Genomic DNA, 27,556 nt, shown 5'->3' on the forward strand with positions numbered 1-27,556 from the left:
AAAAAAGATTGAAAAATAAAATGAACAGAGTTTCAAGGACCTGTAGGACACTATTACAGAGTCTATAGTCTAATGAGAAAAACACTTGAAACAGTCACTCTAACGAATACATGATTACGAACTGAGATAATACGCTGAAAAAAAAATGATCAAAGTTCTTTAAGAGCATAAAATACTTGACCTTACTTAGCCTAGGGTCAGAGGTGGCGTCATAAATATTTCTCTGAGAATATGGTCCTTGAGCAGAAGGGTAAAAAGGAGTTAACCAGATAAAGGGAAGTTTGTAGTGCAGAGTGTTTCAGGCTTCCCTGGTGGTTCAGATGGTAAAGAATCTGCCTGCAATGTGGGAGACCTGGGTTCGATCTCTGGGTTGGGAAGATCCCCTGGAGGAGGGCGTTGCAATCCACTCCAGTATTCTTGCCTAGAGACAAACGTGCCTGGCAGGCTACAGTCCAAGGGATCACACAGAGTCGGACACTACAGAGTGACTAAGCACACACACACAAGGCTCTGCAGAAGGAATCTAGCCATTTCTAGGAACTGTAGAAACATCACAGTGACGAGAAGTGAAAAAAATGAATGTGGGATGGTATGAAATTAGGCTTGAGGGGGACCCGAGAACTACACTGTGCAGAATCCTGTGGGTCATTGCCATGAACTATGTGTTTGTGTCCACCCTAATTTCGTATGTTGATATCTTAATGCTCTTTGTTACTGCTCATGGGCTTTCTCTAGTTTGCAGTGAGTGCGGGCTATTCTTCATTGTGGTTTTCAGGTTTCTCATTGCAGTTGCTTCACTTGTTGCCGAGCACAGACTGTAGGTGCTCAGGCTTCAGTAGTTGTGCCACACAGGTTTAGTTGCTCCATGGCATGGGAAATCTTCTTGGACTAGGGATTGAACCCATGTCCTCTGCATTGGCAGGCAGATTCTTAACCACTAGACCACCAGGGAAGCCCCCTAAGGTCCTTAGTTTTAATACTTCCTTTTCTAAAATAGAAAAGCCGTAAAGTTAGATATTTGATAGATTTTTTTTCTCTTTCTTTTTAAATACAGATTTAAGTTACAATGGCCATTTTCTAAATGGGAGCATCTAAAGCCTGTGAGAGCTTTAGTCTATATCTGGCACAGTGTCTGATATATTACAAGCACTTTAGTTTTAAGAGTGTGGGCTTGGGAACCAAGCTGGCTGGTTTTGGCCCCAGCTCCTTTATTTATAGCTGTGTGATGCTGGAAAAGTTAATTCAATTATTCCAGGACAGGAAGGCATAGACAATAGGGGTGAACCAAGGGAAAATGGTAATATTGAAAAATCTGTATGCAGGTCAGGAAGCAACAGTTAGAACTGGACATGGAACAACAGACTGGTTCCAAATAGGAAAAGGAGTACGTCAAGGCTGTATATTGTCACCCTGCTTATTTAACTTCTATGCAGAGTACATCATGAGAAACGCTGGGCTGGAAGAAACACAAGCTGGAATCAAGATTGCCGGGAGAAATATCAATAACCTCAGATATGCAGATGACACCACCCTCAGGGCAGAAAGTGAAATGAACTAAAGAGCCTCTTGATGAAAGTGAAAGAGGAGAGTGAAAAAGTTGGCTTAAAGCTCAATATTCAGAAAACGAAGATCATGGCATCTGGTCCCATCACTTCATGGGAAATCGATGGGGAAACAGTGGAAACAGTGTCAGACTTTATTTTGGGGAGCTTCAAAATCACTGCAGATGGTGACTGTAGCCATGAAATTAAAAGACGCTTACTCCTTGGAAGAAAAGTTATGACCAACCTAGATAGCATATTCAAAAGCAGAGATATTACTTTGCCGACTAAGGTCCATCTAGTCAAGGCTATGGTTTTTTCAGTGGTCATGTATGGATGTGAGAGTTGGACTGTGAAGAAGGCTGAGAGCCGAAGAATTGATGTGTTTGAACTGTGGTGTTGGAGAAGACTCTTGAGAGTCCCTTGGACTGCAAGGAGATCCAACCAATCCATTCTGAAGGAGATCAACCCTGGGATTTCTTTGGAAGGAATGATGCTAAAGCTGAAACTCCAGTACTTTAGCCACCTCATACAAAGAGTTGACTCATTGGAAAAGACTCTGATGCTGGGAGGGATTGGGGGCAGGAGGAGAAGGGGACGACAGAGGATGAGATGGCTGGATGGCATCACAGACTCGATGGAGGTGAGTCTGAGTGAACTCCGGGAGTTGGTGATGGACAGGGAGGCCTGGCGTGCTGTGATTCATGGGGTCGCAAAGAGTCGGACACGACTGAGTGACTGAACTGAACTGAACTGATCTCAGATCTAGGAAAAATAAGTGCGACTATCATAATTTGTTGGAAGCATCATCTCAGGCAAAATACCTAGAGAACTATTCCCTAGGAACTAGATCAGAAGTAGAACTGAATGTTATGAAGCTACCACTACTGAGCTCAGTCCCTGATTTGCTTAAATTGACTAGCACTCCCTTACTCCATACATTCCCTCTGGAGGAAGATATCATTTAGACACTGTATCATTTCTTATATACAATGTCAAGCTTTCAATAAAAATGATTAGCCATGCCAGCTATTAGAGAACACTATATGACCACAAACCAAGAGAGAAAATTGAAAATAGAAACAGATTTTAAAATGACCCAAATTTTTGAGTTAGGAGACAGATATGTTAAAATGACTATGATTCTAAGAACTAAAACTTTTATAAAAGTCTTGGAAGAAATAATAGGAGGAAAGCTTCATGAATTTGGATTTGGCAATGATTTCTTGAATACTACACCCAAAGTACAGGCAAAAAGAAAAAGGACGAATCAGACAACATCAAAATTAAAAACTTTTGCACTTGGAAGGACACTGTGAACAGAGTTTAAAAGGCAACCCATAGAATGAAAGAAAATATTCATATTTGTAAGCCAGATATCAGATAAGTGATTAGCATCCATAATATTTAAAGAACCCTGTAATTCAACAACAACAACAAAAAATAGTTTCAAAATGGGCAACGGACGAATAGACATTTCTTCAAAGGAGATATTTGAATAGCCAGTAAATATTTGAATAGCCGATGAAAAGATTCTCAACATCAAAATCATTCAGTTCAGTTCAGTTCAATCGCTCAGTCATGTCTGACTCTTTGCGACCCCATGAATTGCAGCACACCAGGCCTCCCTGTCCATCACCAACTCCTGGAGTTCACCCACACTCATGTCCATCGAGTCAGTGATGCCATCCTGCCATCTCATCCTCTGTCATCCCCTTCTCCTCCTGCCCCCAATCCCTCCCAGCATCAGAGTCTTTTCCAATGAGTCAACTCTTTGTATGAGGTGGCCAAAGTACTGGAGTTTCAACTTTAGCATCATTCCTTCCAAAGAAATCCCAGGACTGATCTCCTTTAGAATGGACTGATTGGATCTCCTTGCAGTCCAAGGAACTCTCAAGAGTCTTCTCCAGTACCACAATTCAAAAGCATCAATTCTTCAGCACTCAGCTTTCTTCACAGTCCAACTCTCACATCCATACATGACCACTGGAAAAACCATAGCCTTGACTAGACGGACCTTTGTTGGCACAGTAATGTCTCTGCTTTTGAATATGCTATCTAGGTTGGTCATAACTTTCCTTCCAAGGAGTAAGCGTCTTTTAATTTCATGGCTACAGTTACCATCTGCAGTGATTTTGAAGCTCCCCAAAATAAAGTCTGACACTGTTTCCACTGTTTCTCCATCTACTTCCCATGAAGTGTTGGGACCAGATGCCATGATCTTTGTTTTCTGAATATTGAGCTTTAAGCCAACTTTTTCACTCTCCTCTTTCACTTTCATCAAGAGGCTCTTTAGTTCATCTTCACTTTCTGCCCTGAGGGTGGTGTCATCTGCATATCTGAGGTTATTGATATTTCTCCCGGCAATCTTGATTCCAGCTTGTGTTTCTTCCAGCCCAGCGTTTCTCATGATGTACTCTGCATAGAAGTTAAATAAGCAGGGTGACAATATACAGCCTTGACGTACTCCTTTTCCTATTTGGAACCAGTCTGTTGTTCCATGTCCAGTTCTAACTATTGCTTCCTGACCTGCATATAGGTTTCTCAAGAGGCAGGTCAGGTGGTCTGGTATTCAGGAAATGCAAATCAAAACCGCAGTGCGATACCACTTCATATTCATTATGGTGGCCATTACTAAAATAACAGGTATTAACAAGTGTGTGGAGAAATTGGAACCCTTGTGTTTCACTAATGTAAATATAAAATGGTATAGTCACTGTGGAAAACAGTATGGCAGTTCCTCAAAAAATTAAGCATAGAATAACCATGTGATCCATCAGTTCTCCTTTGTATGTACCCAAGTGAACTGAAAGCAGAGACTTGAGCAGTTATTTGTACATCCTTGTTATCACAGCAGGATTCACAATAGCCCCAAAGGTGAAAACAGACCAAATGTCCATTAACAAATGAAGGGATAAACAGAATGTGGTATATACACAAATAGAATATTATTCAGATTAAAAAGGAAGGAAATTCTGATAACTTGTTACAACATGGATGAATTTTTAAGACATTCTACCAAGTGAACCAGATACAAAAGGATAAATTTTTATGATTATATTTATATGAAGTACCTAGGGTAGTCAAATCCTTAAGAGACAGAAAGTAGAATGGTGGTTACCAAGGGGTTTGGAGAGGGAAGAATAGGGATTTATTGTTTAATGGATGCAGAATTTTGGTTTAGGATGATGAAAAAGTTCTGGAGATGGAGAGTGGTGGTGTTTAACAATGTGAATGTATTTTGTTGTTGTTCTTCAGTCACTGAGTTGTATCCAGCTCTTTTGCGACCCCATGGACTGTAGCCTGCCAGCTTCCTCTGTCCATGGGATTTTCCAGGCAAGAATACTGGAGTGGGGTGCCATTTCCTACTCCAGGGTATCTTCTTGACCCAAGAATTGAACCGACATCTCCTGCATTAGCAGTTGGTTTCTATATCACTGAGCCACCAGGGAAGCCCGTGTGAATGTACTTAATCCCTTTAAAGTGGTTAATTTTATACCATGTATATTTTATTAAAATTAAAAAATTCTAGTAACTATGATTAATTAGTATCAGCCAAAGGGAGGGAAAATACATTATCTTCAAAGGAACCATGGTAAGAGTGATATATAAATTTTAGAATTTAATTGCCAGCAGAAATTATGGGACTGAGAATACAGTGAAACATTTTTTTAAATGCTTACAGAAAATAACTTCTAGCCTAGAATTCTGTATCCAATGAGAATCCCCTTCAAAAGTGAAGGTGAAATTAAGATATTTCAGATGAGTAAATAATGTAAGGCTTTATTACCAACAAATCTATAGTTAAACAGGGAAAGCATGAAAACAGACAATACCAAGGTCAATAAGAATATGAGGCAACATAAAGACAGGTTACAACCAGTGCAATTGGTTGTAAGAAAGAAAAGAAAGAAAAAGAGATTAAATGCATAAAATAAAACATATTTGCCAACATCACAGTTTATACTTAGTAAATCCAAAAGAATCTATAGATTATTAGAATAAAGTGAATTTTAAGACCTGCATTATATTAGTAAAAACAAATGAATTTCTAAAATGATACTATTTTGGTAATATTGAAAAAAGCATCAATGCCTAGAAATAAACCTCCCCAGCAATAAGCCTAATGAAAGATGTGCAAGACCTTCTGAACTGAAAACTGCAAAATGTTATTAAAGAAAATCTAAATAACTGGAAGGATATACAATGTCCAAGGATTGGAAGACTTGATACTATTAAGATATCAATTCTGGGAGTTTCCTGGTGGTCCAGCAGTTAAGACTCTGTTCTTTCCAGGCCAAGAGCACAGGATCAATCCTTGGTTGGGGAATTAAGGTCCACAAACCTCACAGTGTGACCAAAGGAAAAAAATATCAGTTCTCCCCAAATTAATCTGTAGATTCAGTGCAATTTCAGACAGAATCCCAGCAGGTTGTATATGTGTGCATGTGTGTGTGTGCATGCACGTGTGTATTTGTGATTTGACAACTTGATTCTAAAATTTATATGCAAATGCAGAGAGTCAGTCAAACTCTCTCAATATGTATTATATATGGACTAATGTAGTGTTGCATAAGGATAGAAAACTAAGCCAGTGGACTAGAATAGAATCCTCAAATAAATTCACACGTAGGTGGTCATCTGATTTACAATAATTTGTGATGAGTAATGATGTGTGATGGGTAAAGATGATATTTTAAATGAATGTGCTGTGCCGTGTGTCATCGCTCAGTCGTGTCTGACTCTTTGTGACCCTATGGACTGTATCCTGCCAGGCTTCTTGGTCCATGGGGATTCTCCAGGCAAGAATACTGAAGTGATTGCCGTGCCCTCCTCCAGGGGATCTTCCCAACCCAGGGATGGAACCCAGGTCTTCCACATTGCAGGCAGATTCTTTACCATCTGAGCCATACTGAGTCAATTAGATATCATAAGGGAAAAAAAAATGAACTTTTATCTCTTCCTCACACTATACAGAAAAATCAGTTCCAAATGGATTATAGACCTAAATGTGAGAGACACAACACTAATGCTTCTCGAAGAATATGTAAAGAGAATACCTTTATGATCTCAGGGTTGGCAAAGATTTCTAAAATAAAGCTCTAGCCATAAAGGAAGAAAAGAATAAATTGGACTAAATTAAAATAAAAATTTCTGTTAACTCAAAGACATCATCAGAGTGAAAATGCAAGCCACAGAGACTTTATAAATGAGTATTTATACATTCAAGAAAAGATCCGTTCTAGACTACATAAAGAGCTCCCAACAAATCAGTTAGAAAAAGTCAACCAATTCACTTTTTAAGTGGGTTAAGTGAGTTAAATAGATACTTTACTAAGGAAGATATTTAAATGGCCAATAAATATATGTAATATATTAGTCATCAAGAAAATGTAACTTAAATCCACAATGTAGTATCACCAGAATAACTAAAAGGAAGAGACAGATGATACCAGAGTTAACGAGGATTTGAATAATAAGACTTCCCTGGTGGCTCAGACAGTAAAGCATCTGCCTGCAATGCGGGAGACCTGGGTTCAATTCCTGGGTTGGGAAGATCCTCTGGAGAAGGAAATGGCAGCCCACTCCAGTACTCCTGCCTGGAAAATTCTATGGACAGAGGAGCCTAGTAGGCTACAGTCCATGGGGTCACAAAGAGTCGGACATGACAGCAACTTCACTTTCACTTTCACTTTCAAGAGTATTTGGTTCAGATTCCAGCTATGCCACTTGCTAGCTGTGTGACTTTGGGAAAATTACTTAACTTTCCTAGGTCTCAGTTTTAACATCTGTAAAATAAGGATAATAATAGTAAATAATTCATAGAGTTATGAGAATTGAATGAGATGATTCATGTTAAGTATTCAGCACAGTCCAGCTTGTGTCAGCTGTTATTATCTTTTAGTCCTCACAATAACCAATAAATTAAGCAATATTATACCATTATTTTACAGATAAGGAAATTGAGCCCTGGGGAAATAAATCACTTCTATCTCAGCTCCAAATTTCTTGCTTTTAGTTACTATGCCTATGACCTATCAGTTCTACTTTTGATAAATATGTAAAGAGTATTGAATAATTGGGCTTCCCTTGTGGCTCAGCTGGTAAAGAATCCGCCTGCAGTGCGGGAGACCTGGGTTTGATCCCTTGGTTGGGAAGATCACCTGGAGAAGGGAAAGGCCACCCACTCCAGTATTCTGGTCTGGAGAATTCCATGGACTGTATAGTGCATGGGGTCGCAAAGAGTCGGACACGACTGAGTGCAGCTTTCACCATAAACACCATTGAGTAATTGCCAGGCACAAATATTGTTTGAAAAATACCAAGTTTCTGTTATAGCTCCTAACCTGTACATTTATTATTCAGACTCCTTATCTAGGTTTCAAAGTTCTGATGTTTGCTCCCCTGGATCCCAGGTCCTGCTATCCTAATCATGTGGGTGCATGCGTGCTAAGTCACTTCAGTTGTATCTGACTCCTTGTAACCCTATGGACTGCAGCCTGCCACGCTCCTTTGTCCTTGGGATTCTCCAGGCAAGAGTACTGGAGTAGATGGCTGTTTTCTTATCCAGGGGATCTTCCTGACCCAGGGATCAAACCCGAGTCTCTTATGTCTCCTGAATTGGCAGGCAGATTCTTTACCACTGGTGCCACCTGGGAAAGTGAAAAAATGTTAGTCACTCAATTGTGTCTGACTCTTTGTGACCCCATGGACCATAGCCCACCAGGTTCCTCTGTCCATGGAATTCTCCAGGCAAGAATACTGGAGTGGGTAGCCAGTCCCTTCTATAGGGGATCTTCCCAGCTCAGGGACTAAACCCGGGTCTCCTCCTTTGCAGGCAGATTCTTTACCATCTGAGCCACCGGGTAAACCCAGTGCCACCTGGGAAGCGCAGTTCTAATAATGACATAGTTGCAGATCTTAAAAAATATGCTCCCTGGTCTCTTGATACAATTCTTGATGAATCCTTGTATGATTATTGATGTTATACTTGTGTGTTCCTAGTCCATCTGCCTAGTTATGACTCACAGTGTCGCCTCATTCAGGTGACAGTTGAAATGTCCCCTTGATCAGTGTAACATCATGCTGGTTTATTTTCTTCAGTATTAAATTGCAGTCTGAAAATACTATTTTTCCCTTACCATCTATAGAATATAAGCTCCACGAGAGCAGAAACCTATATTCCTGTTCTGTTTTGCTGCTTTAAGCTTCAGAGTCCAGAAGAGTAACACTGAAAAATTATTAAGTGGGTGAACTTTGTGCCCTGACCTAATGACTTATGTGCACTGGAGCTCAAGAGATGGAAATACCAGACCACCTGACCTGCCTCTTGAGAAATCTGTATGCAGAACAGGTAACAACAGTTAGAACTGCACATGAAACAACAGACTGGTTCCAGATAGGAAAAGGAGTACATCAAGGCTGTATATTGTCACCCTGCTTATTTAACTTATAAACAGTACATCATGAGAAATGCTGGGCTGGAAGAAGCACAAGCTGGAATCAAGATTGCCAGGAGAAATATCAATAACCTGAGATATGCAGATGATACCACCCTTATGGCAGAAAGCAAGGAAGAACTAAAGAGCCTCTTGATGAAAGTGAAAGAGGAGAGTGAAAAAGTGGCTTAAAGTTCAACATTCAGAAAACTAAGATCATGGCATCTGGTCCCATCACTTCATGGGAAATAGATGGGGAAACAGTGGAAACAGTGGCAGACTTTATTTGGGGGGGCTCCAAATCACTGCAAATGGTAATTGGAGATATGATATTAAAAAGACGCTTACTCCTTGGAAGAAAAGTTATGACCAACCTAGACAGCATATTGAAAACCAGAGACATTACATTGCCAACAAAGGTCCATCTAGTCAGGGCCATGGTTTTTCCAGTAGTCATGTATGGATGTGAGAGTTGGACTGTAAAGAAAGCTGAGCACCGAAGAACTGATGTTTTTGAACTGTGGTCTTGGAGAAGACTCTTGAGAGTTCCTTGAACTGCAAGGAGATCCAACCAGTCCCTCCTAAAGGAAATCAGTCCTGAATATTCATTGAAAGGACTGATATTGAAGCTGAAACACCAATACTTTGGCCATATGATGCAAAGAACTGACTCATTTGAAAAGACCCTGATGCTGGCAAAGATTGACGGCAGAAGGAGAAGGGGACGACAGAGGATGAGATGGTTGGATGGCATCACCGACTCGATGGACATGAGTTTGAGTAAACTCCAGGAGTTGGTGATGGACAGGGAGGCCTGTGTGCTGCAGTCCATGGGATCGCAAAGATTTGGATACAACAGAGCAATTGAAGTGAACTGAACTGAACCCTCAGCCTGTCCCTTCAGAACTTGACCCAGCTTAGGTGATTGACCCACATTTCTTGATCACAGAGCTTCCTAACACTCAGCTTTGGTCTAACAGCTAATGACAGGTAGTCAGTCTAATAATTTTGATATTCCCTTGAATTAAAATGAAATTCTACTTTAAAAGGACTTAGAGATCTGATTTGTTTCATCATATTTTTAAAATAAATGTTATTTTCTGTTTTAGTGCCATAAATTCAGTTACGATTCCTTACAGGATTTTATTTTTTTTAATTGAAAGATAATTGCTTTACAATGTTGTGTTGGTTTCTGCTGTGTAACAACATAAATCAGTCATAATTATACATATATCCCCATCCTCTTGAGCCTCCCTTCCCCTCTTGTAGGATTTTAAACACTAATATTTTGCTTTATTAAAGTGAGAATATATGTAAGCACTCAGCATATGGTTTACTCAGATGTTAATGTTCCATTTCATTAAAAATTTTCATTATTAAAATTCAGGGCTTCCCAGGTGGCGCTAGTGGTAAAGAACCTGCCTGCTAATGCAGAAGACATAAGAAACAAGGGTTCAATCCCTAGGTCAAAAGATTCCCTGGAGGAGGACATGGCAACCCACTCCAGTATTCACGCCTGGAGAATCCCATGGACAGAGGAGCCTGGTGGGCTATGGTCCATAGGGTTGCTGTAAGCACCCAGAATATGGTTTACTGCTAAGTCACTTCAGTCATGTCCAACTCTATGCGACTCCATAGACGGCAGCCCACCAGGCTCCCCCATCCCTGGGATTCTCCCAGGCAAGAATGCTGGAGTGGATTAGCATATGGTTTACTCAGATGTTAATATTCCATTTCATTAAAAACTTTCATTATTAAAATTGTTTGCCTTTAAAGAAATAGATACTTGAAACACATTCTTATCAAGTACTTAAAATTAAAACTTGAAATCTTTAATTTTGTCCTCAACAGTAACTCAAGAATTGAAAGATATTTTTAAGGCAAAGATACTCTCCCTCAAAGAAGCAAAGATCACAGAGAAGGTAGAAACAACAGATATTTTAAAATAAGCTTTTCCAGAAATAATTCTTCCCTTGATGTGGTTCTAGTTCACTCTTTTTTTTCCTAGTTAATTCTTATTCAAAATAAAAGCTATTTTATTTTGCTTAAATGTTGGACCTACAGACCTTTCTAATGGACCACGTATAAAGACATTATGCTGATAGATGTAGGTTTTAAGTTTAAATCTTTTTGCAGGAGTTGACTGAGTGGAGTAAATCAACTATGGAAATTATCTCAAATGTACTAGTTCAGTGCATGAAATAAAGACCTGAGTTTTCTAATATATGCTTATAAGAGATGGCCCAGGATTATGAGCTACTGAGAAACGTTAAATATTTTGTGTTACGATTTTTAAAACTCATGCACATGACTTTGGTTAATAACTTTAAAAATAACTATTTGGACTATTTAGCCTATTCAGATATCTGACTTGACTGTGATTAAACTTTATGGTAACAAATTAATCCCGCTTAACCGTGTTTGCTTTCAAATGGACTTATAGTATTTTTTTTTTCAAATTACTTTTAAATATTAGCATGTACACTGAAGGACCAGAAAATGAACACTTGGAGGATGAAAATGTCCAGTCATCTACAACTCCTGAGGTAAAGGCTTAAAACTATATTGTAACATATGATGTAAAAACCTATCTAACATTAAAATTTATTTTTAAAGTTAATAAGTTTTTTCATATATTTAGTTTAAAAATAAGAAGTGGTCATTTAAAAATAACTAGTTTTAATAGGCCCTAAGAAAAGGAATGAAAACATGATAAGAGGTGACTGTAGATTATTTTGGAACTAAAGCAGATTTTAGGAATAATAGAAATTTGGCTTATTATTTCTTGCCATGTTTGGAATAAACTGAGTAGAGTATAAGAGGTAAAGAAAAATGTAAATTAATTAAAATGTTCTGCTGTACATTTGAAAAGACCCAGGTTTTCATATTTGCAAGTGTATAGAGTAAGTCATTAGAGTAAGTAAGTCATTAGACCAACTTTCGTTGATCTTGTTTTACTAAATAATAATTGGTCATAATTAGAATTATAAATTGTTTACTTTTAAAATCAGAGTTTCTACAGTTTTTAAGAGTCAAAAAAGTCCTTTTTAAAAATATTTAAAATACTCAGCATTGATTTTAATTACTTTTATCTATAAAGACTTCAAAATCACTGCAGATGGTGATTGCAGCCATGAAATTAAAAGATACTTACTCCTTGGAAGGAAAGTTATGATCAACCTAGACAGCATATTAAAAACCAGAGACATTACTTTGCCAACAAAGGTCCGTCTAGTCAGGGCTATGGTTTTTCCAGTGGTCATGTATGATGTGAAAGTTGGACTGTGAAGAAAGCTGAGCACCAAAGAATTGATGCTTTTGAACTGTGGTGTAGGAGAAGACTCTTGAGAGTCCCTTGGACTGCAAGGGGATCCAACTAGTCCATCCTAAATGAGATCAGTCCCGGGTGTTCGTTGGAAAAACTGATGCTGAAGTTGAAACTCCAATATTTTGGCCACCTCATGCGAAGAGTTAACTCACTGGAAAAGACCCTGATGCTGGGAGGGGTTGAGGGCAGGAGGAGAAGGGAACACGACAGAGGATGAGATGGCTGGATAGCATCACTGACTCGATGGATATGAGTTTGAGTGAACTCTGGGAGTTGGTGATGGACAGGGAGGCCTGGCGTGCTGTGATTCATGGGGTCATAAAGAGTCGGACACAACTGAGCGACTGAACTGAACTGATAAAGACTTCATTCTAATCTATGTAAATTTATTATAAATTCTGAAATAAGAAAATTTAAAATAATATGGTTCTTCTATTGGACAGACTTCCAGAGAAAGATTTCTACATCAGAACTCCAACGGATTAGTCATGATCCAGTTTAAATAACTTGGATATGTTCATTCTAGCTAACTTAAGGAACTATTTCCTTTGTCCACTTAGTGCTTGTAAATTGGGCTGCTCATCTAATTTTCCATGTTCACAATAATAATGTGAATTTAGTTATGAGATTTGGTGGTTTCTTACACTCATAAAATTGTACAAAAGTATATTTCTTTTTTTATTTATTTATTTTAATTGGAGGCTAATTACTTTACAATATTGTGGTGGGTTTTGCCATACATTCACATGAATCAGCCATGAGTGTACATGTGTTCCCCATCCTGCACCCCCCTTCCACCTCCCTCCCCATCCCATCCCTCAGGGTCATCCCAGTGCACCAGCCCTGAGTACCCTGCATCAAACCTGGACTGGCGATCTATTTCACGTAATATAATACACATGTTTCAATGCTATTTTCTCAAATCATCCCACCCTCGCCTAGAAAGATGGTAATGATGAACCTACATGTGAGACAGCAAAAGAGACACAGATATAAAAAACAGACTTTTGGACTCTGGGGGGGAAAGTGTATTTCTTTTTTTTAATATAAATTTATTTATTTTAACTGGAGGTTAGTTACTTCACAATACTGTATTGGTTCTGCCATACATCAACATGAATCCGCCAGAGGTATACATGTGTTCCCCATCCTGAACCCCCCTCCCTCCCCCCTCTCCATACAACCGCTCTGGGTCATCCCAGTGCACCAGCCCCAAGCATCCAGTATCATGCATCGAACCTGGACTGGTGATTCATTTCATATATGATATTATACATGTTTCAATGCCATTCTCCCAAATCATCCCACCCTCTCCCTCTCCCACAGAGTCCAAAAGACTGTTCTATACATCTATGTCTCTTTTGCTGTCTTGCATACAGGGTTATTGTTACCATCTTTCTAAATTCCATATATATGTGTTAGTATACTGTATTGGTGTTTTTCTTTCTGGCTTACTTCACTCTGTATAATCGGCTCCAGTTTCATCCACCTCATTAGAACTGATTCAAATGTATTCTTTTTAATGGCTGCATAATACTCCATTGTGTATATGTACCACAGCTTTCTTATCCAGTCATCTGGTGATGGACATCTAGGTTGCTTCCATGTCCTGGCTATTATAAACAGTGCTGCGATGAACATTGGGGTACACGTGTCTCTTTCAATTCTGGTTTCCTCAGTGTGTATGCCCAGCAGTGGGATTGCTGGGTCGTATGGCAGTCCTATTTCCAGTTTTTTAAGGAATCTCCACACTGTTCTCCATAGTGGCTGTACTAATCTGCATTCCACCAACAGTGTAAGAGAAAAGAAAGTATATTTCTTAAAAAGCGTTTTTGTTTTACTTCAGATCCTCAAAGCTACCAGTGCTAATGAACATGAAGAAACTAAGGAAACCATCTTTCCAGAAACAGAGGAAACAAAACCACAGATAGAGAAGAAGGGCTCTTGTCCTCCACAAGGAACACTGAATAAAGCTATTACAAATGGTATGTGAAAGAAGAAATGTAAATGGATAGAAAATGGAAATGTGGATTTGATAAATATTAGAATATAAGCCAACAAAATGAAGGGAAATGAAAGTCACTCAGTTGTGTCCAACTCTTGGCGACCCCATGGACAGTAGCCTGCCAGGCTCCTCTGTCCATGGGAATTCTCCAGGCAAGAATACTGGAGTGGGTTGCCATTTCCTTCTCCAATAAGCCAACAAAGCCACTGCTTAATCTATACACTCCAAATCAGATGAGCAGCTCTATTTATAAGCAATATGTGGACAAGGAGGAAATAGTTCCTTGAATGTGTCAAATATAATAACTGCTTAACAGATCCTATATTTTAGTATTTGTCATGACTGTTAATGTCAAATTTTGGAAATTAGAAACAATTAATAGGTTTTTATTTAAAACCTACTTTTGACATTTAGTTTTAAGGTAGCTAGAAGGAACATTATACTTCTGGCAATATTAATGTTCTTATTAAACTTAAGCCCCAAATTTTCAAACAGCTGTTGCCTTTAAAAGTTGTATAAAACTTAGCTTCCCTACTAAAATTTTAGAGCATTTCATTGTCACCAAGTATTTATAAAAGGTTAAGATCCCAGATACTTCCAGTTTCTGGTCCAACATCATCACTCTATCCTAACAACAAATAAAGAGCTGAACAAATTGAAAATTCAGCAAATCAACTCTTCTTAGTTCCATCCAAGAACTGAGGTCACAGGGCAAATCACTGCCCCCCAAATTAGCGATAGTCAGATTGATACAGATAGGAGGAGCGAAAATGCGTTTAGAATCAAACCCCATACCTGCCAGAAACACTCAGAGGGCTCAGACAAACCTTGTGTGCACCAGGACCCAGAGGCCCCACAGAGACTGAAACAACTGTGTGTGAGTGTCTCCTGTGGAGGTACAGGTCGAAAGTGGACTGCTGCAGGGGCAGGGGCTCTGGGTGCAGCAGACCTGGGTATGGGATAAGCCCCCTTGGAGGAGGTCGCCATTAACCCCACCATAGAGCCGCCAGAACTTACACAGGACTGGGGAAACAGATTCTTGGAGGGCACAAACAGAACCATGTGCACTCCAGGACCCAGGAGAAAGGAGCAGTGACCCCACAAGAGACTGACCCAGACTTGCCCGTGAGTATCTAGGAGTCTCTGGTTGTGGCGTGTGTCAGCAGTGGCCTGCTGCAGGGCTAGGGGCACCGAGTATAGCAATGCATGCATGGGACCTTTTGAAGAAAGTCACCATTAACTTCATTACCTCCACCATACTTTGAGAGTGAAAGTGAAGTCGCTCAGTCGTGTCTGATTCTTTGCGATGCCATGGACTGTGGCCTACTAGGCTCCTCCATCCATGGAATTTTCCAGGCAAGAGTACTAGAGTGGGTTGCTATTTCCTTCTCCAGGGGATCTTCCCGACCCAGGGATCGAACCCGGGTCTCCCGCATTGCAGGCAGATGCTTTACCATCTGAGCCACCAGGGAAGCCACCATGGTTTGGCCTCTGGTAAATAACAGAGAGGGAACACAGGCCCACCCATCAATAGAAAATTGGATTAAAGATTTACTGAACTTAGCCCTGGCCATCAGAACAAGACCCAGTTTCCCTCTCAATCAGTCTCTCCCATCTGGAAGTTTCCATAGCCTCTTATCCTTCTCCATCAGAGGGCAGACAGAATGAAAACCACAGTCACAGGAAACTAAATAATCTGATCACGTGGAGCACAGCCTTGTCTAACTCAGTGAAACTATGAGCCGTGCAGTGTAGGGCCACCCAAGACGGACGGGTCATGGTGGAGAGCTCTGACAAAACGTGGTCCACTGGAGAAGGAAATGGCAAACCACTTCGGTACTCTTGCCTTGAGAACCCCATGAACCGTATGAAAAGGCAAAAAGATAGGACACTGAAAGATGAACTCCCCAGGTCGATACGTGCCCAATGTGCTACTGGAGATCAGTGGAGAAATAACTCCAGAAAGAATGAAGAGACAGAGCCAAAGCAAAAACAACACCCAGTTGTGGATGTGACTGGTGATGGAAGTAAAGTCTGATGCTGTAAAGAGCAATATTGCATAGGAACCTGGAATGTTAGGTCCATGAATCAAGGCAAATTGGAAGTGGTCTAACAGGAGATGGCAAGAGTGAACATCAACATTTCAGGAATCAGCAAACTAAAATGGACCAGAATGGGTGAATTTAACTCAGATGACCATTATATCTACTACTGTGGGCAAGAATCCCTTAGAAGAAATGGAGTAGCCATCATGGTCAACAAAACAGTCTGAAATGCAGTACTTGGATGCATTTCAAAAACAACAGAATGATTTCTGTTCGTCTTCAAGGCAAACCATTCAATATCACAGTAATTCAAGTCTATGCCCCAACCAGTAACGCTGAAGAAGCTGAAGTTGAACGGTTCTATGAAAACCTCCAAGACCTTCTAGAACTAATACCCCGCAAAAGATGTCCTTTTCATTATAGGGGACTGGAATACGAAAGTACGAAGTCAAGAATTACCTGGAGTAACAGGCAAATTTGGCCTTGGAGGACAGAATGAAGCAGAGCAAAGGCTAATAGAGTTTTGCCAAGAGAACGCACTGGTCATAGAAACACCCTCTTCCAACAACACAAGAGAAGACTCTACACAGGGACATCACCAAATGGTCAATACCAAAATCAGATTGATTATATTATTTGCAGCCAAAGATGGAGAAGTTCTACATAGCAAAAACAAGACCAGGAGCTGACTGTGGTTCAGATCATGAACTCCCTACTGGCAAATTCAGACTTAAACTGAAGAAAGTAGGGAAAACCACTGGGCCATTCAGGTATGACCTAAGTCAAATCCCTTACAATTATACAGTGGAAGTGAGAAATAGATCCAAGGGATTAGATCTGATAGACAGAGTGCCTGAAGAACTATGGACAGATGTTCATGACATTGTACAGGAGACAGGGATCAAGACCATCTCTAAGGAAAAGAAATGCAAAAAGGCAAAATAGTTGTCTGAGGAGGCTTTACAAATAGCTCTGAATAGAAGAGAAGCAAATGGCAAAGGAGAAAACGAAAGATATATGCATTTAAATGCAGCGTTCCAAACAATAGCAAGGAGAGATAAGAAAGCCTTCCTCAGTGATCAATGCAAAGAAATAGAGGAAAACAATAGAATGGGAAAGTCTAGAGATCTCTTCAAGAAAACTAGAGATACCAAGGGAACATTTCATGCAAAGATGGGCACAATAAAGGACAGAAATGGTATGGACCTGACAGAAGCAGAAGATATTAAGAAGAGGTGGCAAGAATACACAGAAGAACTGTACAAAAAAGATCTTCATGACCCAGATAGTCATGATGGTGTGATCACCAACCTAGAGCCAGACATCCTGGAATAAGAAGTCAAGTCGGTCTTAGGAAGCATCACTATGAACAAAGCTAGTGGAGGCAATAGAATTCCAGTTGAGCTATTTCAAATCCTAAAAGATGATGCTGTGAAAGTGCTGCACTCAAATTTGGAAAACTCAGCAGTGGCCGAAGGACTGGAAAAGGTCAGTTTTCATTCCAGTCCCCCCAAAAAGGCAATGCCAAAGAATGTTCAAACTACCACACAATTACACTCATCTCTCATACACAAAGTAATGCTCAGAATTCTCAAAGTCAGGCTTCAGCAGTACATGAACGAAGAATTTCCAGATGTTCAAGCTGGATTTAGAAAAGGCAGAGAAGTCAGGGATCAAATTGAATCATCAAAAGAGCATGAGAGTTCCAGAAAAACATCTATATCTGCTTTACTGTCTATGCCAAAGCCTTTGACTGTGTGGACCACAACAAACTGTGGAAAATTCATCAAGATATGGGAATACCAGGCCACCTGACCTGTCTCTTGAGAAATCTGTATGCAGGTCAGAAAGCAACAGTTAGAACTGGACATGGAGCAAAAGACTGGTTCCAAATAGAAAAAGGAGTATGTCAAGGCTGTATATTGTCACCCTGCTTATTTAACTTCTATGCAGAGTACATCATGAGAAACACGGGGTTGGGGAAGCACAAGCTGGAATCAAGATTGCTGGGAGAAATATCAATAACCTCAGATATGCAGATGACACCACCCTTATGGCAGAAAGTGAAGAGGAACTAAAGAGCCTCTTGATGAAAGTGAAAGAAGAGAGTGGAAAAGTTGGCTTAAAGCTCAACATTCAGAAAACTAAGATCATGGCATCCGGTCCCATCACTTCATGGGAAATAGATGGGGAAACAGTGGAAACAGTGGGTGACCCTATTTTCTTGTGCTGGAAAATCACTGCAACTGGTGATTGCAGACATGGTATTAAAAGACGCTTACTCCTTGGAAGAAAAGTTATGACCAACCTAGACAGCATATTTAAAACATTACTTTGCCAACAAGGTCTGTCTAGTCAGGGCTATGATTTTTCCAGTAGTCATGTATGGATGTGAGAGTTGGACTATAAAAAAAGCTGAGCACCGAAGAAGTGATGCATTTGAACTGTGGTGTTGGAGAAGACTCTTGAGAGTCCCTTGGACTGCAAGGAGATCCAACCAGTCCATCCTAAAGGAGATCAGTTCTGAATATTCATTGGAAGGACTGATGCTAAAGCTGAAACTCCAATATTTTGGCCACCTGATGTGAAGAACTGACTCATTTGAAAAGACCCTGATGCTGGCAAAGATTGAAGGCAGGAGGAGAAGGGGAACGACAGAGGATGAGATGGTTGGATGGCATCACTGACTCAATGGACATGAGTTTGAGTAAATTCTGGGAGTTGGCGATGGACAGGGAGGCCTGGCGTGCTGCAGTCCATGAGGTCACAAAGAGTCGGACATGACTGAGGAACTGAACTGAACTGAGGTTGATACAGAGAATCATAATTTAACAGAGCAGAAACCTCTCTAGCTGAGGGTGGGAAAGCATAAAATGTAACTAACAAATTAGCTGGAGGCTCAATGTGGGCAAGTCTGAGAGTTAATGACTCCAAGGGTAGCCCTGTTGTGGTGTTGGGGGAATATTCTTATGTGAGTTTTACCTCCAAGATCTTTCTGTCAAGGGGGGAGAAAAGGTAACTACTTTGAGCAACAGAGCATTCTGTGCTTAACAAGAACTGCCCTCAGAGAAATTATTTTATCAGAGTATAACCTCTAGGGACTTTATTAGCCTAACCAACTGAGAAGAAAAATACCCAACTTCAGCCCTTTCTAGCCATTCCACACAACCTAAGAGGATGAGAAAAGAAACAAAACAAAACAAAACAAAACAAAAAAAAACCCTGAGGAGCACTTGTGAAATTTCTAGCCCAGTAGGCACAGGCTCACTAAAAGACTGAGGCCTAATCATAGGACTAGAGAACTCTTCTTCTTCCCCTACAACTAACCACCATGTTACCACAGGTTCTTTTATACAGGACATCATGTTCCCCTTTAAACAAAAATATATAGCATGTATTAAAAAGCACAGAACACAGTCAGAAGAGACAGAGAAAGCATCAGAACCAGGCCCAGATATGCTAAGGGTATTGGTATTATCAGACCATGAATTTAAAACAACTCTGATACACTAAGGGCTCCAATGGAAAGGTAGACAACATGTAAATAAAGATGGGTAATACAGAGAGATGGAAATTCTAAGAATCGAAACAGAAATGCTAGAAGCTAAAAACACTAACAGGAATGAATGCCTTCGATGGGTTCATTAGGAGATTATACACAGCTGAGGAAAGAATCCCTGAGCTTTGGGATTTGTCAGTAGAAACTTTCAAAACTGGTAAGCAGAGAAAAAATTGGGGAAAAAATATAAATATGCAAGAACGATGGGACAACTACAAAAGTTTTGACATATGGGTAATAGGAATGCCAGAAAGAAAACAACAGAAGAGATATTTGAAGTAATAATGACTGAGAATTTCCTCCAAATTAATGTCAAATTGCAAACCATAGATCCAGGAAGCTTGAGTACATGAAGCAGAATAAGTTATTTTTAAAAAACTTCAAAAACTATACTTAACTGTGTAGTATACTCAAACTGGAGAAAATGAAATTTATCTTTCCTCTTGAAAGAAGCTAGAGGAAAAAACACCTTACCTATAGAAAAACAAAGGTAAAAGTTACATCCAGTTTATTCTCAGAAACTATGTAAGCAAAAAAGAGAGTGAAATATTTAAAGTGTTGAGACAAAACACACATACACACCAACTGTATTCTATGAAATTATCCTTCAAAAGTGAAAGATAAATAAAGGCATTCTCAGATTAACAAAATTGAGAGAATTGTTGCCAGTATACCTGCCTTGCAAAAGTTTTAAAAGTTTTTCAGAGAGAAGGAAATGATATAGGTCAGAAACTCAGATGTACAAAAGTAGTATTCACAGCATTTTCACCAGGAGTAGTTTCCATCTTAAGAACCAACCCCACCCTCCCACCCCCCACTTTATTTACTTATTTATTTATTTTGCTCATTCATAAGGAGCAACTCCTCATCTATTCAAGTTTTATCAGGAAACTGTAGCAATTCCTTCACATCTTCAGGCTCCACTTCTAGCTCTCCTGCTATTTCCACCACATCTGCAGTTCCTTTCCCCACTAAAGTCTTGAACCCCTCAAAGTCATCCATTTAAAGCTATAATCAATTTCTTCCAAACTCCTGTGAATGTTAATATGTTGACCTTTTCCAGTGAATCATGAATGTTCTTAATGGCATCTAGAATGGTGAATCCTTTTTAGGAGTAGAAGCTTTTCAATTTACTTTGCCCAGATCCATCAGAGAAATCACTATAAATGACATCAACAAAATGTGTTTCTTAAATAAGAAGAACTTTTCTCTTGAAAAGAGAAATTACTCCTTGATACATGAGCTGCAGAATGGATGTTCTGTGGGGAGGCATGAATACATTTTATCTCTCCAACTGAGCTCTTGGGTGACCATTTGCATTGTCAATGGACAGTATTATTTTGAAATCTTTTCTGAGCAGTTGGTCTTAACAGGGGACTTAAAATGTTGAGTAAACAAAAAAAATGTTGTAAACAAATGTGCTATCATCCAGGCCTTGTTGTTCAAGATTAGATTTAGCATTGTTCTTAAGGGCCCTAGGACTTTTGGAATGGTAAATGAAAATTGGCTTCAACTTAAGGTCATTAGCCCTTAAGTTACTCCTGTCCTTTGAAGCCAGGTATTGACTTCTCCTCTCTAACCATGAAAGTGCTAGATGATGTCTTCTTCCAATAGAAGACTGTTTTATCTGCACTTTAAATCTGTTGTTTCATTTAGTCATTGTCATTTAATTATTTTAGCTCGATAGTCTACATAACTTGCAGCAGCTTCTTTATCAGCATTACCTCGCACTTTGATGTGATGGAGATGGTGTCTTTCCTTAAAACTCATGAACCAACCTCTACTAGCTTCAAAATTTTCTTCTGCAGCTTTCTCATCTCTCTCAGCTTTCATAGACTTGGAAAGAGATAGGGTCTTGCTCTACTAGGTTTTGGTTTATGGGAATGTTGTGGCTTGTTTGAGGGCTCCCCGGTGGCACAGTGGTAAAGAATCTGCCTGCCAGTGCAGGAGGCACAAGAGACACAGTTTTGATTCCTGGGTTGGGAAGATCCCCTGGAGTAGGGAATGGCAACCCACTGCAGTATTCTTGCCCAGAAAATTCCATGGATAGAGGAGCCTGGAGGGCTACAGTCCATGGGGCTGCAAAGAGTCAGACAGGACTAAGCACAGACACATACACACGTGGCTGGTTTCATCTTCTATCCAGACCATTAAAACCTCCACATAAGCAATAAGGTTGTTTAATTTCCTTATCAACATATTTTTTGTTGTTTAGAAAAATCTGAAAATCCATCTAAGCTTCCACCTTGTTGCTGTTTAGTTGCTAAGTCATGTCTGACCCTTTGTGACCCCATGGATTGTAACCCATCAGGCTCCTCTGTCCATGGGATTTCCCAGGCAGGAATACTGGAGTGGGTTGCCATTTCCTTCTCTAGGGTATCTTCCTTGGCATGTTTGCCGAAATAGCACTTTTAATTTCCTTCAAAAACCTTTCCTTCGCATTTAGAACTTGGCTAACTGGTAAAAGAGGCCCATCATGGGCCTTCATGGGTTAGGCTTTCAACGTGCCTTCCTCTCTAAGCTTAATCATTTCTAACTTTTGATTTAAAATGGGAGACCTGTGACTCTTCCTTTCACTTAAGTACTTGGAGATTATTATAGAGTTATTAGTAGGCCTAATTTCAGTAATTTTGTGTCTCGGAATAGGGAGGCTGAAGAAGCCCCACATTCTGGGACATACAATGCACCTTAAAAGATAAAAATCATACAATGTATGCTCTCAGACCAAAGTAGACTTAAAGAATAATTTGTTAACAGAAAGGCAGGTGGAAAATCCCCAAATACTTGGAGATTAGCCAATAACATGTGTTCTAAACAACACATGAGTCAAAAAAGAAACCTCATGAGACATTTCTAAATATTTTGAGCTAAATTACAGTGAAGCTATAACTTACCAAAGTTTGTGGGATACACTGAAAACAGTGCTAAGAGGGAAAATTATAGGATTTAATGCATATATTAGAAAAGAAGAAAAATCGAAAAATCCATCTAAGCTTCCACCTTGTTGCTGTTTAATTGCTGTCGTGTCCAACTCTTTGTGACCCCATGGATTGTAACCATCAGGCTCCTCTGTCCATGGGATTTTCCAGGCAAGAATACTGGAGTGGGTTGCCATTTCCTTCTCCAAAATAAAAGAAAATAAAATCATTAATATCAGAGAAGTGGAACATCACTATAGATCCTATGGGCATTGAAACATTAATAAACGAATACTACAGACACCTTTGTGTCCACAAATTTTATAATTTAGAAGAAGTGGACTAGTGCCTTGAAGGACAAGTTTGCCAAAACGTACACAAAAAGAAATACGTAATCAGAATAAGACTATGTCAATTAAAGAAATTGAATCAACAATTAATAACCTCCCCAAACAGTAAGTATCAGGCTCAGATGATTTCACTGATGAATTCTACTGAACATTTAAGGAAGAAATTATACCTATTTTCTACAGTCTTTTCCAGAATATAGAAGCAGAAGGAAGTTTGCCAACTCATGAGTCTAGCATTACTCCCCTACCAAAATCAAAGACATTACAGGAAAAAAAAAAAAAAAAAAACCACTGTAGACCAGTACCTCTGATGAACATAGATGCAGAAATTCTCAATGATGTAATTCTCTATTAACAAATAGAGCTCTGTAGTAGAGCCTGAAGTCAGGCAAGTTGATTCCTCCAGTTCCATTGTTCTTTCTCAAGATTGCTTTGGCTATTTGAGGTTTTTTGTATTTCCATACAAATCTTGAAATTATTTGTTCTAGTTCTGTGAAAAATATTGCTGGTAGCTTGATAGCGATTGCATTGAATTTGTAAATTGCTTTGGGTAGTATACTCATTTTCGCTATATTGATTCTTCCGATCCATGAACATGGTATATTTCTCCATCTATTAGTGTCCTCTCTGATTTCTTTCATCAGTGTTTTAAGTTTTCTATATATAGGTCTTTAGTTTCTTTTGGTAGATATATTCCTAAGTATTTTATTCTTTTCGTTGCAATGGTACTGGCACAAAGACAGAAATATAGATCAATGGAACAAAATAGAAAGCCCAGAGATAAATCCACACACCTATGGACACCTTATCTTTGACAAAGGAGGCAAGAATATACAATGGAGTAAAGACAATCTCCTTAACAAGTGGTGCTGGGAAAACTGGTCAACCACTTGTAAAAGAATGAAACTAGATCACTTTCTAACACCGCACATGAAAATAAACTCAAAATGGATTGAAGATCTAAATGTAAGACCAGAAACTATAAAACTCCTAGAGGAGAACATAGGCAAAACACTCTCAGACATAAATCACAGCAGGATCCTCTATGATCTACCTCCCAGAATTCTGGAAATAAAAGCAAAAATTAAAAAATGGGATCTAATTAAAATTAAAAGCTTCTGCACAACAAAGGAAAATATAAGCAAGGTGAAAAGACAGCCTTCTGAATGGGAGAAAATAATAGCAAATGAAACAACTGACAAACAACTAATCTCAAAAATATTCAAGCAACTTATGCAACTCAATTCCAGAAAAATAAATGACCCAATCAAAAAATGGGCCAAAGAACTAAATAGACATTTCTCTAAAGAAGACATACGATGGCTAACAAACACATGAGAAGATGCTCAACATCACTTATTATTAGAGAAATGCAAATCAAAACCACAACGAGGTACCACTTCACACCAGTCAGAATGTCTGCGATCCAAAAATCTGCAAGCAATAAATGCTGGAGAGGGTGTGGAGAAAAGGGAACACTCCTACACTGTTGGTGGGAATGCAAACTAGTACAGCCACTATGGAGAACAGTGTGGAGATTCCTTAAAAAATTGCAAATAGAACTGCCATATGACCCAGCAATCCCACTGCTGGGCATACACACCGAGGAAACCAGAATTGAAAGAGACACATGTACCTCAATGTTCATTGCAGCACTGTTTATAATAGCCAGGACATGGAAACAACCTAGATGTCCATCAGCAGATGAATGGATAAGAAAGCAGTGGTACATATACACAATGGAGTATTACTCAGCCATTAAAAAAAATACATTTGAATCAGTTCTGTTGAGATGGATGAAACTGGAGCCGATTATACAGAGTGAAGTAAGCCAGAAAGAAAAACACCAATACAGTATACTAACACATATATATGGAATTTAGGAAGATGGCAATGATGACCCTGTATGCAAGACAGCAAAAAAGACAAATGTGTATAACGGACTTTTGGATTCAGAGGGAGAGGGAGAGGGTGGGATGATTTGGGAGAATGGCATTGAAACATGTATACTATCATGTAAGAATCGAATCACCAGTCTATGTCCGACGCAGGATACAGCATGCTTGGGGCTGGTGCACGGGGATGACCCAGAGGGATGTTGTGGGGAGGGAGGTGGAAGGGGGGTTCATGTTTGGGATCACATGTACACCCGTGGTGGATTCGTGTCAATGTATGGCAAAACCAATACAGTATTGTAAAGTAAAATAAAGTAAAAAATAAAAACTAAAAAAAAGAAGAAAAAAAAAAACAAATAGAGCTCAACAACATATAAAAGGAATTATGCTTCACAACCATGTGGGATTTGTCCTAGGTATGCAATTTTGGCTCACATTTGAAAATGACTTAATGTAATCCATCACATCAAAAAGATAAAGAAGAAAAATCACATGATCATATCAATAGATGTGGGAAAAGCATTTGACAAAATCCAGCATTCATTCATGATAAAAAAAACTTTCAGCACATTACAGAGGAGAACTTCCTCAACATGAGAAAGAACATCAACTAAAAATCTACAGCTGCCATCATAATTAATCTCGAGAAAACAGCTTTCCCTGTAAGAATGCCCTCTTACCACTCCTTTTCAATATTGTATCGGAAGTCCTAGCTAATACAGTAAGACAAGAAAAGCGTTAAAAGGGTATACAAGGCATACAGATTGGGAAAGAAGAAATAAAACAGCCTTTGTTCACAGATGCCATGATCATCTGTGTAGAAAATCCAAAGAATAAAGGGAAAAAAACTCCTGTAACTAAATAGCGAGTGTAATAAGATTGCAGGATACAGGGTTAATATGCAAAATTCAAGGGTTTTTTTCCTAATTACTAACAATGAACAAATGGAATTTGAAGTGAAAAACATACCACCATTTACACTAGTATTCCCCAAAATGAGATACCTTCATATAAATCTAACAAAATATGTATAATAGTTACATGAGGAAAACTGCAAAATTCTGAAGAGAGAATTTAAAGAAAAAGCTAAATGTATATAGATTTTCCATGTTGATGGAAGACTCAATATTGTCAAGATGTTAGCTCATCTCAACTTGATCTATAGATTCTATGTAACTCCAGTCAAAATTCCTACATGTTATTCCATGGATATCAACAGGCTCATTCTAAAATTTATATAGATATGCAAAAGACCAAGAACAACTAGCTCACTATTGAAGGAGAAAAATTAAAAATTGGAGAACAGACCCTACTCACTTACAAGACTTACTATAAACCTGAAGTAATCAAGACAGTGAGATTTGGTTAACATGAAGTCCATATATTAATGGAACAGAATACAGGGCTCAGAAATAGTTCCACATAAACATAGTCAACTGGTATTTGACCAAGCAGCAAAGGCAACCCAGTGGAAGAAGGATAGTCTGATGGTAGGTCTACTATTGGACATACATATGCAAAACACATTAATCTAGATCAGACCTTGTGCCCGTGATAAAAATTAACTCAAAGTGGATCATAGACCTAAATGTAAAATGCAAAACAATGAGACTCATAGAAGGTAACCTAGGAGAAAATCTAGATGACCTTAGTTATGGTGATTACTTAGGAAAAAACAGGAAATCCATGAATAATTGGTAAGTTGAACTTCTTTAACATTGAAAACTTCTGCTCTGTGAAAACAATGTCAAGAGATTGAGCACACAAGCCACAAACTGGGAAAAAAATATTTATAAAACACATCTGTTTTGTAACAACTATACAAAATATACCAAGAACTTACTTTTTAAACTTTTATTGGGTTATAGTTGATTTATCATGTTCTGTTGGTTTCATATATACAACAGAGTGAATCTGTTATACATATACATGTATCCCCTCTTTTAAAAATTGTTTTCTTGTATGGGCCATTATAGATTATTGAGTAGAGTTCCCTGTGCTATACTGTAGGTCCTTATTAGTTATTTATTTTGTGTATATTAATAGTAGTATGTATATATCAATCCTAATCTTACACTTTATCCCTCCCCACACCCTTACTCCCCAGTAACCACAAGTTTATTTTCTACATCTATAACTCTATTTCTCTTTTGTGCTTGCATGTGTGCTAAGCCTCTTCAGTCGTGTCTGACTGCAGCCCACCAGGCTTCTCTGTCCATGGGACTCTCCAGGCCAGAACACTCGAGTGGGTTGCCATCCCCTCCTCTTTCTGTTTTGTAGATAAGTTCATTTGTAGACTTTTTAAGATTCTACATATAAGTAATATCATATGATATTTGTCTTTCTCTGTCTGGCTTACTTCATTATGACATTCTTTAGGCCCATCCATGTTGCTGCAAATGGCATTATTTCATTCTTTTTTATGGCTGAATACTATTTCATCGTGTATATGTACTACATCTTCTTTATCTGTTCC

The 27,556-nt window shown here is 39.0% G+C and overlaps 1 protein-coding gene across 10 annotated transcripts in view; it reads left to right on the plus strand.

Annotated features, from left to right (window-relative positions):
• The window catches only part of SLC9B1 (solute carrier family 9 member B1), an 86,737-nt gene that overhangs the window by 24,732 nt on the left and 34,449 nt on the right, over nucleotides 1-27,556 (plus strand). For 3 of the 10 annotated variants that reach the window (XM_069593587.1, XM_069593585.1, XM_069593591.1), the window contains exons 2-3: nucleotides 11,457-11,526; nucleotides 14,155-14,293. The exons of 1 other annotated variant lie outside the window; for it this stretch is intronic. Coding sequence is in view for 4 of the 9 variants with exons in the window: in XM_069593591.1 (XP_069449692.1) it covers nucleotides 11,458-11,526; nucleotides 14,155-14,293 (208 nt within the window). In the remaining 5 variants the exon portion in view is untranslated. Of the gene's footprint in view, nucleotides 1-11,456; nucleotides 11,527-14,154; nucleotides 14,294-27,556 lie in introns of those variants that run through there. 6 more of the 10 variants (XM_070292439.1, XM_070292441.1, XM_070292440.1 and 3 more) reach the window with 3 other exon arrangements.

Source organism: Ovis canadensis, chromosome 6 (assembly GCF_042477335.2).
Source record: "Ovis canadensis isolate MfBH-ARS-UI-01 breed Bighorn chromosome 6, ARS-UI_OviCan_v2, whole genome shotgun sequence".
NCBI classification, from domain to species: Eukaryota; Metazoa; Chordata; class Mammalia; order Artiodactyla; family Bovidae; genus Ovis; species Ovis canadensis.